Raw genomic sequence first — 17,861 nt, forward strand, 5'->3', positions numbered from 1 at the left:
GCGGAAAGCACTGTTCTTTTATTTCAAATAGTTTTTAAATGCAGCAAACACACACTGGGGCCAATGGATTCAAACTTTTCCATTACATTTATATTTTTGCTAGCCAGTCTTATTTAAAGTCAGTGAGCATTATTTGCTATGCTTTAGCAAAGCAAATCAAGCCTATAATCTTAGAATAAAATATATATTCAGCTAACCACAACAAATTCAGCTAATCATTTTAAACTCACTCAGCAACTGACTTTGGGTTGGGTCTTCTAGCATACCCTGGTCTCATTCAAACCACATGTTTGTATTTTCCACTGTAAGCTAACATAATAGAGTGTAGTTAAGGGCAGAACAGTATTTCAAAGAGGTATTAATAATGACATTGTGAGGTTTGTTTTTTGTATGTCATTTGTCTAAACAAGAGATTTTAAGGATGTTTGAATACAAGTCTAAGAAAATAGAAACGTAATACATAACCATTGAAAACAGTTTATTTTATTGGACCTCAATTAAATTATTTTAGATTCAAATTGTTAATGATTGGCAGTGTTTTGATAAGCATCAATATTATTAAAATATTCTTGTGAATATTTAAGTATATATTCCAACCAAATTGCCTAGCTTCAGTGCACATTTAAGGTAAAACACAAAAACTATACTGCTAGTATCTGGTAGCGGAAAAAACAAATGAACCACCCCTACTAAGACTTGTGAGTTTATGACCATCACAATGGGAATTTCTTCAAACACAGCTTGAAATAAAACATGTCAGTGTTTTCTTAGGACACACTCACCACTGCTCATTCAGACTGTAACACTGTAAAGCTGGGAAAACAACGCAGCACAGGTGAAAAAAGCTAATCTCGCACCTGTCATCTCCTATATAATTTCAAATTGAGTATCACGTACTCCTACATGCAACCAACCACATAGGGCAGGGAGGAAAGTGCTCTTCATTGAATAAATTACACATTCTTAATCTTTACTCCCTCCAGGCCTGAGCAGCTCTCTCCCTGGACACTTTTTTCATCTATAGCAATTTGAACTATATTGGATTGTACAACACGGGTCAAAATGCAGCAGAAGTGGTGGGTGTTGATTAGGATTTAATCAACGTAACCAATGTAAAATCACATCAGATAAAGAAGAAATCTCTATGAAAATCATTAATCTCCTGCTCCGTTCCAATGTATGTGATTTAAGCGATGAACATGAACAGCAGCCATGTGATACACAGCTAAATTAGATTGGTGGAAATGATTATTAGATTTACTCAGACATAGGTCTTAATTTGCAAAGCTTAAATTACACCACATCAATTGATGATCATTATCATTTAATCACACGCATGCTAAAAAGAAATTGGCAAAGGAGATTTTGATGGCCCTAAGAAGTTTCCCTGAAGGGACCCTTTGTTATAAAGAGTAAATAAAAACAATCTTCAAGCCAGAATTAAAATGTAACAACAAGCTTTGCCATCAGAGAAGCAGCTTATTATGTGCTATGGGCCTTAATGCAAACTAGTCTTACTGTAGAAAACTGCATCTTGAAACAAAGCTGTCTGATGTTCTTTGTATTTAAGCATCCTCACTACAGAGCTTGAAAATGCCCAGAGGCTCTGGCGGAAAACAGCAATGCCTTTTGGTGGATGCATTGGAAAGGTGATGGGGTCTAAACAAACATCGTACAGGAACTCAAAAGATATGGAAGTGCAGGCTGAGAAGATCAAAGCTTTGGACAAGAAGACATACTGTACTTCCCCTGCGTATCGCTTTATCTCTGCATCGCACAAAGAAAAGAGGAGGAGAAACAGGCCAGCTATTCTTCTTCGTAACCTCAAAGCTCAAACATCTCCGAGATGCCGATAAATGTTAGGGCGGTCTCTTAAGAAGAATTTTTTGATGGAAATCACAAATCAGACATGTTTTGGTTAAAGTTATATTCCACCGAAAGACTTTTTTTTTTTATAAAGAAAACAAACAGGGTAAACCATCAACCATTCAGTATGGATAACATACTAATTATGCTTTACACCCCCACAAAACAGCGACCAAATATAGTACAGATCACTGATAATTTAAAGTGACATTTCTGAAGTATTAGATGAGCTTCAACCTTGTTTTTCTATCTGCTCAACAATATCACATTACCATGACAACAGAGCTAAATCTAAATGTCAGTAGCTGAAATACTGATTCAATGCAAGTAGTAGCTGAGACAGTTTAACAAAAGATGGACTTGACTGATGCATCTTTTAGACAGCCACTGGCACTACATAGCACGTGAATCAATGACATATTGATAGAAAGAGCTGTACAAAGGTTTGAATAACCCAAAGACAAGTGCTTTCTATTACTCAAACAGCACATGGCCAGGAAACCATACTACCAGCATCCAATCCAGTCTAGAGGCCCAGTTTGTGGGCAGATCTGTCACAATCAGACCCAAATGCCAGCGGCTGACAAAGCTTTTTTCCAGGTGCTTTAGGAAATCAATGTGATGAAAAGGTTCATTTCCCACAAACCCTAGATAGCTCCTGCGTTGTTCAGACTACTTAGGAGAAAGCATAAATCGGCACCATGACCTTGTGTATGCTACAGCCTTGCAGCATGGCAGCTTAATGTGCAGTAGATCTCGCGTGATGGAGGCCTTACCAAGGCTGTCTCAAATCAGTCAAACTGACACCGGTTCCCCCTCAGGGCAAGGGATACTGTTGCTATGGCACCTTAATGCAAAGTAATGTTTGCCTTGTTTTTCTGACATCCCTTTGCACTACCCCTCATGTCAGAGGAAGGCCAGTTTGAAGTCTCCCAAGAATACTGTAGTTTGTCAGATTCAGATTTAACAACCAAGGTCAGTTTTGCTATGAGTTCTCTGAATTTGAAGTATCCAAGAACCTGTTCAAGCATGTAAACCAATGGATTCAACAACTTGCACTGCATTGTTTTAATGTGTAAAAGAAGAGCTGCCAGTCTGTTTGGTTGCTATGTTAGCTCTGTCCTCAGATGAAACTGGAGGCAGAGGAACTGGAAGTGCACTTATCATATAGCATTCACTTCCACACTCCATTAAGCAGCAGACAGATGTTAACCAATGTTTCTAATCCAAAACGATGAAATATCTCGTGACAGTCCAGATAGAGAAAGGAGATTTTACATCTACTGTATCCATTAGTCTTTGAAACCAGCTGATGGCTCTTGGGTTCAGCCAAAATATGTTTCATCCGCAACGTAGAGTGTCCCCATTTGGACATATTTTGTATGGCCTGTAACCACTTTGAGCCAGTGCTGGAATGTGAAAGCACCAACTGTCCTTCAGCGAGAACTCAGGGTCCTGGCGCACCCCCCCACTCTCCAGCCAGGGGCTCCACTCTTTGCAATTAGAGTGTGTTTGCTGCTGGCAGTGCTCACTCAGTGACTGTGTGGGCGATTCTGGATGTGTTCCAGGGCTAGTGGTGCAGGCAGGGGGCTCTTTTTCACCGCACATGTGGCTGCAATTAAGAGAAGGAAAGGGCCTTATTCCAGAGGGCCATTGTTACTGCCCGCCCTCTCAGAGATCCCACAGAGCAGATGCTACTCAGATTGGACTCATTTTCAGTGCTTAAAGAAGGGAAGGAAAGCAGGAGGATTTCTCCCAGCAGCAGTGCTCTGTCCCCTCTTTAAGTGGTAATTCATGAGATGGAATGTATTTTTGTCTGTCCATTTTTCAAGCCACTGACATAAGAGTGTTCACTGTGGGAAATCTTTCTGCTCTTGATCTCCGTTTTTTCATACAATATGAACACTCTAAATGTAATAACAATAGGTTAACATATATCCTGTTGGTTTCAAATGAGCTCTACTCATACACCAGACACATTAATGAACAGCACAAACCAATGGCTAAACATCCAGGTGGGTTTCAACCTTCTACAGTAATTTCAACAGACCATATTCTTCATTATTTTAATAAACATTAGAAATGAAAGTGCAGTGTGGCACAGAGCTCAGTATAGAACATTGAAGAGCAGGTTTTCACATTAGTGCTAATAAACCCAGTGTATTGTGCCATAATGGTCGATTCACATTTCAGTGAAGCTGGAGGTAACCCACTACACTTAAAAGCCCATTACTCCCTGAAGAAAGACATTAGCTGTGGCCATGAGACTCCATTTACATTTCTTTCCAGTAAAAACAGTGACTGAAAAGTAACCACTTGAGAATACAACTTGCAGCTTGTGTAATGTTCCTTTAGCATTGCTTTTGTGTAATGTTTTTTTCCCCCAAAGATATGTGAAGAAAGTGTGGGAAAGCATGGCCAAGCAAATCCATTAAATAAAACTATTTCATAGTGTGTTGAACTTTAAAAAACGTATATGTATTTGTTGTATTAGAGTTGTTGTCTACTGTACAGTATACTGTATGACTTGTTCTTTTTGCTTTCTAGATATATGTATAAAATACCAATGTAAAATTGGATGCCACATACATAAAAATCAACAATATTGGTAATAATATTATAATATATATTATATTATATAATATTACTAATAATCTTTAGAACGGAAAAGAGAATTAAATACAGATACTTGAGACGGAACTCACGTCCACTTGCTTCAAACAGACCCACCATCAAATGTTGTGTGTTTACTAGAATTGACGTTAAAATGTGTTTTCATTGGTGCTCAGTGCAGTAATTGCGTCCTTGGTAATTATCTTTCATTCTCTCAAGCTAATGAATGTTTTAATGCTCACATTAGAGCATTCATTTAGCACATAACAGCATTTTGATTACTACAAGCCAATTAAGATCAATTTTGCTTCGTGACCTTTATGGTCCAAGCTGAATGCCCCAATTAAATGTCATGAATGATGAACCATAAACCTCTGCGAGATTGAATTGAGATGATGAAAAAGGCTATATTAGTTGCCAGAGCATGTATGTATATGGCTCCGTATCCCTGCTACAAACACTTACCGTAGTTCAAATGAGCAATTTGTTATCTGCCTTTGACATGCAACCGGCAGTAGTTTCCCATTAATTGCATTATTCATATTCACCGTATCCGACAAAAGTATCTGCTCCCATCTCGCATGCCTTCAGGATGTCATTACCATTCTCTACAGCATTGCAACATAGTTTTATTATTTTCCCATAGAACCCAAAAGAGAAGTAATTCATAATGAAGACAGCAAAGGACAGCTCTGATCTAATTTGTCCTGCTCAGTAATAATAATTCATAACCCCGGCAACGTATAAAAGGCATATACTACAAAAGACATATGGTCCAAATTAATTTCCTCAATGTGGCAGCCCAGCAGAGAGCCGCTTCCTCGACAGTCCACGCTAATTGGTCTAATGTATGAAAGATGTGTTGCCCCGGCTGTTAAGGTGATCTATCTCTGTTTTCTCAGATCTGTGATGGTAGTTTGAAGGAATCTGCATTATGGTTTTTGCCATATTGTAGTCTGAAGCCTTTGAGGTGGAAACAATCAACCAAGACTCAGATATACATAATGGATCAGGTGGAACGTGCCAAGAAGCCAGCTGGCATGATATAAGAGGAGGGCTGTGTTCAGCTTTTAGACAAATGTGCGAAGACAGTCCAACCCATATGGATCAGCTTTGAGAATCCAGCAAGGTTAACACTCTCTTGGAGCTCCACAAGGTTTGACTGATCCTCTTTTGGTAGAGGATGATATGGAGGTCCTTCTCAGCGTTTATAAAATCACACCAAAGATACATTAAGCTGTTACCTGCCAACTATTTTCTTCCCACCTGCAACCACAACTCTTATCCCAGTTCCCCGTCTGTCATGAGATGTGACATTGCTGTGTAGACAAATTAAAGGTCACAACTTGTAGGACGCACTGCTGGGATCATGTTATACATACTTACCTACCTGAGGAGTCCCAGCGGCTTACAAACTAATAGTGCAGCATTGTGATCCTTATGGTAATTTAATTGCAACATGCACTAAAAAAAGGTTAATTGAGTCACAGGACATTGTCCTTGCCAGAAAGATTTTGACATCAGAGACCGCAGTTCATTTTCGCTCCCCTTCCAATTGTCGAAGCTTATTTTACCAATCCATTTTCCAAACATTATTCAGGTAGCTTAAGTGGCCGAAATGTAACCAAACCATTTTGTCAGATCAGAAAATGAGCAGCTTTGAAAAGCACTAACAACCAATCATCAGGTATTAAAGCTTGCATTACTGGCACTTGTGTATGAATAATGTTTGATGCAAAACATACACATGCTTGCTTTTCTTATTGATACACTGAAGTAGACTTTTCACGGTCATTACAATTCTAGAAAGACACCGAAATCCCTTTTGTCCTTGGCTCCAATAGGCTTTTTCATATTCTCATTTGTCAGACCTGAATTAAAATGGAGCAAATTATAGTCAGGGCAAAGATCAGATTTTGTCTTACTTCACCCAGCAGCTTTCAGACCCAATATATAATATGAAACTTACAGATGTTTCTCTTTACTCCACTTCACAGCTGTTTAAATGAATTTACTGTAAAATGTCATTTTAATAGTCTTTTCCTTCCATCCTATATTCATTCATACTCCAATCCCATCCAGACAAATGCCCCTTATCTTTAATACCTAGCTTGAGGGAGAATATATTTCAAAAAATGCCTTACAATGCATTTTGTCTAATTTAAGACAAAAAATCAGATGTCTATCCTCATTACTTGTGCAGTATATGTTGAGCATTTGAACTCACACATTAGAGTGGTAAGGCTGAATTTCCTTGGGGTCACACATGCACAATGACAAACTACCTTTGTGGGGAGAGAATGAGAGAAAGTTGCATGTGCATCAAACGCTAACATATGGCCACGCTGTCATGAACACCCATGGGGATGTTGTAAGCAGAGAGGTGGACAACAAAGACAACAGACAGAGACAACAAGCACAGGGAAAATAAAGGATGCATCTAAACAGCAGGTAAAAAAAGATAGCAACATCTAAACACTGAGAACAAGAGAATGCAACATAGCTGCATTAATCTAATCTACTCACTGACAGCCGTCTATGACCAGATGTTCATCAGAGGGAGGAAACAGCCTGCCTCAACCTCAAGCAGTCTGCCGTTAGTTGTTGGACTGAGAGCTAGCACAAGTGTGACTCTAACATTTCTCATTGGCTTCTACAAGAAGGCACAACAAATGGGGGAAGAAGGACAGTTGCAGCCCTTTGCCAAGCAATTAACTGGTGATTTGGCAGAGTAGAGATTTCTTCCCAGGTGTCCCACTCTCTTCCCCACATGAAGCCTGTGTTGTTCCACACCTCCCATTTCTCCTGATGGCCTCACAAGCATCGTATTCACTGTGCCAATAAAGCTTTTCATTTGGCTGTTTAAAAGGAGATCGAGAGGAAGTGTTCCAATACTTAGCCCTGGCAACCTCTGCTGAGTAGACTACATTCTTTTTGTCATCCATATTGCTGAGGAAAAAAGAATCTATCATGCAATATAAATGGCTGTCCAAGAAGGGCGAAGTGGCTCTAACATACTGGGCTCTCCAAACCCCCCTAAAATGCTTATTCCAGCGGCATTCTGGGTAAAGGTACAGATTATGACTTTGCATTCACAGGAGATGAGAAATATGAATAAAGCAAAGATAGATTGCTTTATTGAAGGCAAATGAAACAACCAAACAATTTTATTTGAATAATGTGTTACATCTTTAAGACGTTTTTTCGTGATAGAATTGAGTGATTTTTAAAACTGGTTGTTTTAAGTCAAATATGTGCTTTATCGATTCTACGTTGAAGACATACAAGTAAATATAATAAGGATTTTGGCTTGAATCCAGATGCTTAGGACACATTTAACATGCCATTCACATAAGAGTTTCTTAAGATTCGGTTAACTTTCATTTAATTGTATTTTGAAGTAATGTCTTCTAATAAAACACCTTAGACCTCATTACTAAATCCAATCACTTGCGAGAGAGGGAAAGAATTTCTTCAAACCAGACTGTGAGTCTCTTTCTGTTGGTTCACTCTGGCGTCTCTCTCTCCTATCAATTGTTATTCAAAGGAAAAGCTAATCTTCAATCACTGAACCAATGATATTGTATTAGCAGCTACAGCATAAAGGAAATGGGTAATATGCTGTGAGAAACACTGAAATATGAACACACCCAACTCTTACAAGACCAGTCCACTGTTATACTCCCTTTCACCCCAATTCCAATTTATCACCACCAGACTTTTGTCACCTTTAAATTGGGTTTGGCTGGTGAGAGCACATTATAATTCATTCTGGCTTGGGCTTTGTTTCACGAGGTTGCAACAGTGTGCTTCTTTTTGTCCTTTTCCAGTGACATCCAAACAGCAATACAAATGTAGGGCACTTAAACTGCTAATTAAGCTAAATCATCTCACAATCCACAGGCGTCACTGTGTTGTAGACAACACTGTCAGTGTTGCATGATTACAAAAGTTCAATTAAAAAACAGCGTATTTCTGTTTAGTGTGTGCCCTGGGACATCAATGGAGAAATAAATTCATTAAAAGTCTGTGTCGACATTATGAGCAATGCATTTCCCTCTTATCCTGCCTTTTTCCTGTATTCAGTCAAATTGTGTGCTCGCAGGCAGAGACAATTTCGCTCATTCCAAATTTGAAAACTTAATGAAGAAGACTTCTGCTGTAATGGAGTGTGGTTAAGACATCTTTATCATATCTCGTCATTTTATCATTACAGCCATTATCCTCAGGAATATTACTCACCTTTCTTGTCCCCAAAGAATAGGGTCTGTTGTGCAGGGTTTGACCACTGGAGGGAAGTGTTATCATTGTAATCCACACGACAGGTCATGTTGGCTGAGCCCCCCTCCACCACGGTCACATTCTGAGTTATGGGGAACTGACCTTGTCCACCTGTTGGATCATAAAAACAGAGTCTGAGGTCATGACCATGATGTGAATACATTGCTGTGTTGGACTGGTTGTTTTTTTACTAAATCACATGAATGTACCATTCAGACTTGATATATTTCAATGTTCATTTCCCATCACCCTCACGCCCAATTACATTAATGTCTTCATTACATCCCTGTAAACCAAATATAACTTAATGGAGGCTGGGTTGACATTGTCGCCAGCCTTGGACAGCCTTGGACAGCTGTTGGTGCTAGAAAACAATGGTGTTTTTTTTTTTACAATGGAGGCAATGGTAGGTTTTACTCTCCCAGAGCGCCTTCCTCGCTGCCTTATTGCAGGGCCCTAATTGGTAGCATGGCCTAATTAGAGGTAGTCATGTTCTGCAGTAGAGTCTAGAGCTGCAGCTGGGTGGTAAATTGACACATAATCCTAGACACTGTGGGCCTTCGATCCGAGCGACTGCCTTGCCCTGAAACAGCCGCTCGTCACAGTGTGCAGAAGACATCCAAATGAGGCCTAATCACCCAGCCTTGCTGGGTTTTACCTTCTTATTCCGCATTTGTACTTGTCGCCTCAGCAAAGTCCCCTAATTACATTGTAGAAGAGTTTCCTGCCTATGTTTTATTGAACTCTGGCAAGCTTCAGAAACAAATGTCTAAAACCAATACTCTTTATTTGTGCAAACACAAGTGAGGCTTAAAATGAGGCTGACCAGAAAGGCCTCTTTAGGGATAACAGCAGTTATTAGCAACCGTGTTAGAGTTTTTGAGTACATGCTTGAAGCTAAATCCGCTGCATTATCACTGACCATGGCTAATCTTTGATCATGTGTTCTCCTGATTTCACAGATCTGCTTTGTTTTCCTCTTGTAATGTGCCTTGATATGAAGGTGACATTGTCTCTGCCTCTCCCAGGTACACTTCACCACGGGGACTTTTCAACTAAGGGAGCAGCTGTCTGCCTCATTAGTCCAGCTCAAATGGTGGAGCAGAGGAGATTGGGCCAGCCAGAGGTCTGTGGACCTTCCTTGACCTTCATTGTCCTGATGGAGACCATTGTCAGCTATAGGTGAAGGTAAGTCTGACTCTAAATAGTACCAGGAAAATGATTCCAACAGTGCACATTACTTATCTGCTCATTACATATAATCACACAATATCACATCAACAAAAAACATTTAATCCTGTCATCATTACAATAATTTAAATGCAGTTGGCTGGGTCAGTAAATTGTCGAGCGAAATCAGCTATGCATGTCATTTTAAAAAGGGAAATGGATGGGGGTTAATTGTATGTGGAGAACTATGCAGAGGTGTTGTTGTCAGTTCTTGCATAACTTTCTACTCTTTTGTCATATCATCTACCCGACCATCTCTTCAGCCTGTCTCCAGTGTATACGGCTCACTGCAAGAAATAAAAGGTAAACATCCAAAGAGTCACGAATATGGGTTGGAATATACTACACAATCCTTCAAGTTTTGGTCAGGGTATGTACGATTTCATTAAGAAGTGCTTTTTTAAATTCCATGTAATTATCCCTGCGAGGCCAATAAAGGCTGTTCACATAATCAGTCACAAGGCCCTGTCTTGAGCATCGTTTGAAAAGAAGTGTCGGTGCAGGTTACAGTGCACTGCAGCTTACTGAGCTTCCCTTAATACATTCATGACATTCCAGTCTTGACATTCTGTAGCAGCCTAGAGTGTGGCAAATGCTGTCCTTTCTGTGGAAACATAATCCCCAGCGCCGACTACAGACTGTATTTCATTTTTATTTGAGATGGTGATTGGAAGGCCTTACTTCTACAGTACAGCACCAAACAATATTCCAGAAAGAAACGTAACCATAAGTAGTGCTGTGTGACCCTCTACTCTGACCTCACTGAAATATAAATGTGTTCAGGTGTGTTCGGCAAGGAAGGATATTTCAATGACAATATTCAATTTAACTTGTGGCATATTTTTACTAAAAGATGTGGTTACATTGACTTACCATTCTGTAATCAGAGGATAATACATTTGTATTATCTTGGTACGGGGTAAAGCCATAATTAAAAGGTAATAACTAGATCATATTTTTGTAATAACAAAACAAATATTTGTAATGGTGCTTTACTCCAGTAACAGAGTGATATAGGTAAAACAACATTAGAACAATAATACAAAAATAACCTAAAAATGTATCAATAATGATTTAAAGATCTTACATTAACATTGTACACCTGCACAAGCGTTTTAATTGTTTTAAAATGTGTGGGCATGCAGACTGTTTGACTGACATCTGTCTTGGCACTTTTAGATTATACATTTTGGTGTCTAACAATTGCCATATCTATCGTTAAAAGATATACTGAACTTTTCATACCTGAAATGTATTATAAACTGCTTTTAAGATGCAATACAATGTCCTCCACAAATGAAAGATGCATTTTTAAATAACGGGCACTGCCTATTAAAAGAAAGCCGCTAAATGTGTGATTTGAGCATTTCTACGCCGATTGACATTTGGATTGTCTAATTTATTTACAAAAGAAAACTTTTGGCTTATATATATATAAAAATAAAGACTGTACATGGTGGCTTAACCGCGACAAAAACAATAAATACTTAAGGCCAGGAAAGATACAATAAAAGCTTCAAAGTAAACGTGTAGATTATGTTGAGCCATGGCTGTGATTTCTGTAAAAGCCTGCCAGTGAAAGGGAACAAACATCTCTGAGGAATAATGGAGGTATGAAGGTTGTCTGCTCCACTGATGATCCAAGACGACTCAGTGAAGTGCAATGATGTAATGAGGAATAAACCTGCACTTTTGCAATATGCCTTTGGGGAGGGCATATTGCCAACTCTAAAACACAAAGCATATCAGTTCTACACATTAGAGGACTTCAATGCTGGGCATTTCTGTATCACTTTTCATGCACTTAGATGTATTATACTGAATACGAGGGAACTACTTATTTTCCATCAAGGCCAGGTACTGTTTGACAGCGTGCGCATATTTACAGACAGCTTTTAGACATTCAACCTGCCTGCCATGAGAATGCCAAGGCTGTGAATAGTTGAGGTGAGGAAGCAGTAACCCGAGATATCTTGATCAATGTAGCGGGTGCGCACTCTGAAACATGAATACCATTTGCTTTTTTTTCATGTTGGTAACTCTCCTATGAAGTGCTTTAGTAAAAGAAAGATTCTATGTGTGATAAGTCGCATCAGTATTTTCTCTGCCTCTTTCTCTTTTCAATTGAGCATCCCTATGGCTTTAGAGGAATGGGTGGTAAATGATAAAACATGAAGTGATGAACCCTGAACTCAAAATGAACTTATTTTTGCATATAAATGGAAGTAAATCAATAAAAATCGAAGCTTTTAATCAATTTGTTTTTGTGTGTACTGTAGGTGCTTTTAATCAAAAAACATTTCCACCATCAGCCTGCTTACGGGCCTAAGCCTTAAAGCTATAATTGGTCCCTTGGCAGTGCTTTCCCCTTTCACAATGTTTTTCTTTTTTATGACGGTCACATAGATCTGAGAGCTGCTGTATTTTTCTTCTTCTTAGTGCTAAAGCTAAAAGCCCACTCCAGTGAAGGCTGAAACTGGCAATATCACCCTGAGCCGGGAGATTATGGTCCGGCACATTCAGGTGGGCCACCAGCTCGCTGATCATCAGTCACAATGTCAGCACAGATGAGATTAGTCAAGTTGTTTGCTGTGCTTCACAGTCAGAATGCTGCTGACACATCTCTCCACTGTGACATTAACTTTCATACAGAATCAAGTGACACTGCCTCATGAATCAAATATGCACCTGCAGAGCTGAAATGAGGTAGAAACTTAACTTGGGAAGAGAGGATAGTGTCTCCATTGTAAACAAATGTTTAATGATTTGATTAGATTTACAAGGGGAAACCACAGACACAGCTGTCCGCTAAAACAAAGGCTAGATGTAATTGTCCGCCCTTCATCTCTGCACATTTTAGCGTGGGATGTACAGCAGGTGTAGAGTATACATTTGAATACAGATGTCCAGAATGGCTGGCTGTTGAGTATGTGCATTAGTGATAAACTATTTTATTTTCATCTCAACCAGCCGCTCTTCATGCTGTTATCAGAATGCAGCACAGATCGTAGCCTGATGGAATCTGAGTCTGACAATATTGGAAGCCAAGAATACGATACTTAGGTTATTGATTTTCGTAGTTGCTGGGTGGGAATCGTATAAATGTGAATTTGACTGTGATATAAATCTTTATGACTAGTCTTAAAGGGAGGATTGAGAGAGCTGGCCGATGAATGTGAATATAGTGCTTTACTATTATTGATGATGATGTGGAGATCTGTTGGTTCTGTTTTGATCCCATGGAAAATAAAGGCATGCTGGGAAAGCCAGTCTTAAAACTATGTTGCATACATAATTGAACCGACTCCTCTAATGACCAGTGATCCACGGGGTAAGGTGCAAAATACAAGGAACATCTCTGTTGAGGAGCACAGAGAGTAGGAAGAATGAGCCATACCACCCCAAAAGCCTTTCTCAGTTTCAGCTGACTGCACCAAATAATGGAAAGCAGTGCCTTGATGAATGGCTGGAGAGCAGTCAAGCACACCACTGCAGAATAAACTGTAAACTGCAGGCAGGATAAAAAGAAAACAAATAACTCAGAAAATAGTTGAAGAAATAGCCAATGCCTCCATTCATTATGGATTAACAACAATTATTAATATTTATATGAAATTAATTCGAGGCAGTTTATCAAACCAAGTTCACCTCTGGTGCCTGATTCTACGACAGCGACAGTGCAAATAAAGATGTCGGAGGTTCTGAGCTCCCTTCTGCATGCTAATGAGTCATGGCAATGTCATAGGGTGCCGGGAAATGGCAAAAGATGTCTCCCACAAATCAAACATATTACACTGAAAACTCACTTTGGAAATTGATTTGTTGGTATTGCAATGACAAAGCTGCCAATACGTTCACAAAGGGCAATTTATTTTAATAAATTACTGTGTAACATAAATGCACGCACATATTTTTCTCATATAAGACTGATACGTTGTTGACTTGATAATTTAGGCAATACCTATGGAAATCATGTCTAGAGTTTTATTTTAATTATGTTCCTTAAACTAAATAGTAAGGTACAAACATGAATGGATGAAAGTTCTTAAATGCAAATGAATTAAATGTGTTTTATTCCCAATAACAAATTAGTAGGCTTTGATATCTGCTTCAATATCATACAATGCCAAATTATAGGCAATTATACATCTTCAGTAATGTGTTTTTGATTTTGCTTCTTTCTCGGTCTCTGAAGTCTTACAGGGTTTGCACTCAATTGATCCTAAAACTTTTTAGGATCAATTGAGTGCAAACCCTGTAAGACTTCAGAGACCGAGAAAGAAGCAAAATCAAAAACACATTACTGAAGATGTATAATTGCCTATAATTTGNAGGGGAGCGACCCGACCCAGATGGACGTACACGTAGACGGCTGGAACGTCGAGTAGGTCTTACGTTCGCGAGCAGAACCAAGAAGTTGGAAGTATTTACAAGGGTGTGAGTGCCGGCGAGGGGCGGCGAGCGGAAGTGACCGAGGTCATTGACGAAATCTTTAGGTGAAGTTCTGTGACACTGAACGCATGGTACGACACTTACCCTAGACCGAGGAAGGATGTAGGTCTGTACCAATTTGGCAGTGGGTAGTGCAACGTGAGGCGAGACGTAGTCCGGGTTTGTCGAGCGACGTTGGGCGTCGAGACTCCCTGGTTCAAGGGTAGTCGGTCTTGTGGGGACCCCAAACGATAGGACCTAGGTTTTACCACCTTACTCGAGGGGTGAACTTTAGTGCCTGGTCGTCTTGAAATGTGTAGAAGAAGTCTCGACTTGTGATGTAGAGAAACCCTGGACGGTGATAGGTCTCTAATCTTAACATCCGATTGTTTCGTGAATATAATGATTGATTTCCCTGAACCGAATAGATTTCGGTCAACGTCATCGTGAACGTTTACAAACCCAGATACTCTGGACTAACAAGGAATATACTAAGACAAAAGAAGTTCAAACATAGAAGGACCAGCCTTACGTCGAATAACATTCAGCGAACCTATTTTCGCGAGTCGATTTACGTTACGTTACATTCATTGTCATTTAGACTTTGAAGTTTGTGGTGTAACTTCAAGATGTGATTTCTTTAACCTTTAAGTGGAAACCGAAGGAAATGTCTGAATTTACAACAAAGGTTGAAATAGGGCATTCAACCAGAGCCGATTGGGGACTTCGACTTTTTTCCTCAGAAAAAGTAATAGCAGGAACCAGAACCTTAGCTGGAAGTTAAGTGCCGGAGTTTGACTCCCGTGAACAGAGATATCGGACAAAAATTTAACTTCAACAGACTTCAGAGAATGGTGGTCGACGAGAACGGACGTAATAATTGGTCATCTATGCTATCAACATGGAAAGAAGTAGACTAGGGTTACACGAGCTACATCACCTGAGACGAAAAAGGAGAAAACATCCATGTTAATGTCTCGATATGGTGTTTGAAGTTCAGATTACTGTCCAACCAAAAGCCAAGATATTTGTAGGTATCAACAAACTCAACAGAGACGCCATCAAGGGTGTCAATGGAGAGGCAAGAGGACGCTGACTTGGGAGCAAAAAGCATTGCTTTGGTTTTCTTACTGTTCAAAAGCAGTTTGGAATCAAGAAGTGCATGCTGCAGCGTGATAAAATCAGATTTTAAATTGGAAACGGCCATATCCAGAGAAGGAGCACATGAATATACAATAGTGTCATCAGCATACATATGATAGGTAGAAAATTGCATCTGATTACAAATATTGTTTACATATAATAAAAAGAGCAAAGGCCCCAAAATAGAGCCCTGTGGAACGCCCTTCTCCAAGGTGACAGGGTCAGAGACAGTGCTACCCAACCTGACGCATTGAGTACGGTCGGTTAGATAACTCTGAAACCAGTAAATGGCATTATGACCGAAACGAGACACCAACATAACATTAGACATAATGTGGTGATCTACAGTATCAAATGCTTTGGCTAGGTCAATAAACAATGCAACACAAACAGATTTGTTATCCAAAGCAGCCTTGATATCATCTAAGACTTTCAGACTGGCATTCACAGTACTGTGCTTTGATCTGAATCCAGATTGCATAGGGTTAAGGATGTTGTGTGAATTTAAAAAAAGTTTTAGCTGAGTAGAAACTAGGGACTCAAGAATCTTTGATAACACAGAAAGATTTGAGATAGGACGATAATTATTTAACTCAGTGGGATCACCAGCTTTCAAGAGGGGCGATACCAGAGCTTGCTTCCACACAGCTGGCAGTGTGTGAGTGGACAGGGAGAGATTAAAAATATCAGTTACTGGTTGTGCTATAATCTGAGCTGCAATTTTTAAAAAGTTCCTATTGGTGTGGACATTTGTGTGTGACGTCAATGATGTCCTCATGTGTACAAGACGTTTTGTCCCAATATTACGTCTTGACAAGGACCCCATATACGTCAATGTGACAGAAACATGAAGTCACGACACATATTACGTCTGCGACTGAACAATGAAGTCAGAGCACATATTCGGTCATGCGACATGAGACAGTGAAGTGCCACACATTTACGTCATGCGACATGGAACCATGAAGTCCTGACACATACTTACGTCACGAGCCATGAACATGAAGTCCGACACATATTACGATCATGCCCGACATGAAATGAAGTCCGACACATATTCGACGTCATGAGACATGAACATGAAGTCCGACACATATTACGTCACTGAGACTATGAACATGAAGTCCCGGACCACATATACGGTCATGAGACATGAACATGACGTCCGACACAATATTACGGTCATGAGAACACTGACACAAGAAGTCCGAACATATTACGTCATGAGACATGAACATGAAGTACCGCCAATATACGTCATAGAGACGATGAACACTGAAGTCCGACACATATACGGTAATGAGACATGAGACATGCAAGTCGCCACAATATTACGTCATGCGACATGAACATGAAGTCCGAACGACATACATTACGTACAATGAGACATGAACATGAAAGTCGGCTACATATTACGTCATGAGCATTGAAACCATGAAGTCCGCCACATATTACGTACAATGGGGGAAAGAACATGAAACATGAAGCCGACAAAAATATTACGTTCATGAGACATAGAAATGAAGTACGCCACCATGAATGACGGCGTCATGGACATGAATCATGAAGTCCGACCCACATATTACGGTCAATGAGACATGACATGAAGTCCCGACACATATTACGTATGAGACATGAAATGAAGTCCGACAACATATTACGCGTCATGAGCACATGAAACAGAAGTCCGCACATATTAACGTCATGAGACATGAACATGAAGTCCGGCCCACATATTACGTCATGCGAACATGAACGTGAAGTCCGACAGATATTACGTACATGAGACATGAACATGAAGTCCGCCGACATATTACGTCATGAGACATGAACTGAAGTCCGACACATATTACGTCATGCGCACATGAACATGAAGTCCGGACATATTACGTCATGAGACATGAACCACTGAAGGTCCCGACACATATTGACGTCATGAGACATGAACATGAAGTCCGCCAAGCATATTACGTCATGAGAGACATGAAATGAAGTCCGACACAATATTACGTAATTTAGTGAAAGTCTTGTTCTTCCAAGTATCAAAGGGGTGTTTTCAGACTTCCAGTCACTAACGAAAATAAAGTCTCGACGTCTACCATACCAGATTACGGAAATTACGAGTGAAGTTTTTCCGACCAGTCGCTACACAACTTACTCGTTTCCGGCTACCGAGATTTACCATGCAGTGAGTGTCGGGATCATTCGTCTACTTGAACGAAGAAAGGACAGAGACTTCACGAATGTACCCCAAAACGTGAAGTTAATCTAGGATTTGTCTGACCGGCCCCCGGAGC

The 17,861-nt window shown here is 39.8% G+C and overlaps 1 protein-coding gene across 1 annotated transcript in view; it reads right to left on the reverse strand.

Annotated features, from left to right (window-relative positions):
* Window positions 1–17,861, reverse strand: part of cadm2b (cell adhesion molecule 2b) — a 43,616-nt gene that overhangs the window by 17,800 nt on the left and 7,955 nt on the right. The window contains exon 2 of the mRNA XM_010792231.1: window positions 8,722–8,871. Within this exon, the coding sequence (XP_010790533.1) occupies window positions 8,722–8,871 (150 nt within the window). The remainder of the gene's footprint in view (window positions 1–8,721; window positions 8,872–17,861) is intronic.

This window comes from Notothenia coriiceps, unplaced genomic scaffold (assembly GCF_000735185.1).
Source record: "Notothenia coriiceps isolate Sejong01 unplaced genomic scaffold, NC01 NC01_scaffold00036395, whole genome shotgun sequence".
NCBI classification, from domain to species: Eukaryota; Metazoa; Chordata; class Actinopteri; order Perciformes; family Nototheniidae; genus Notothenia; species Notothenia coriiceps.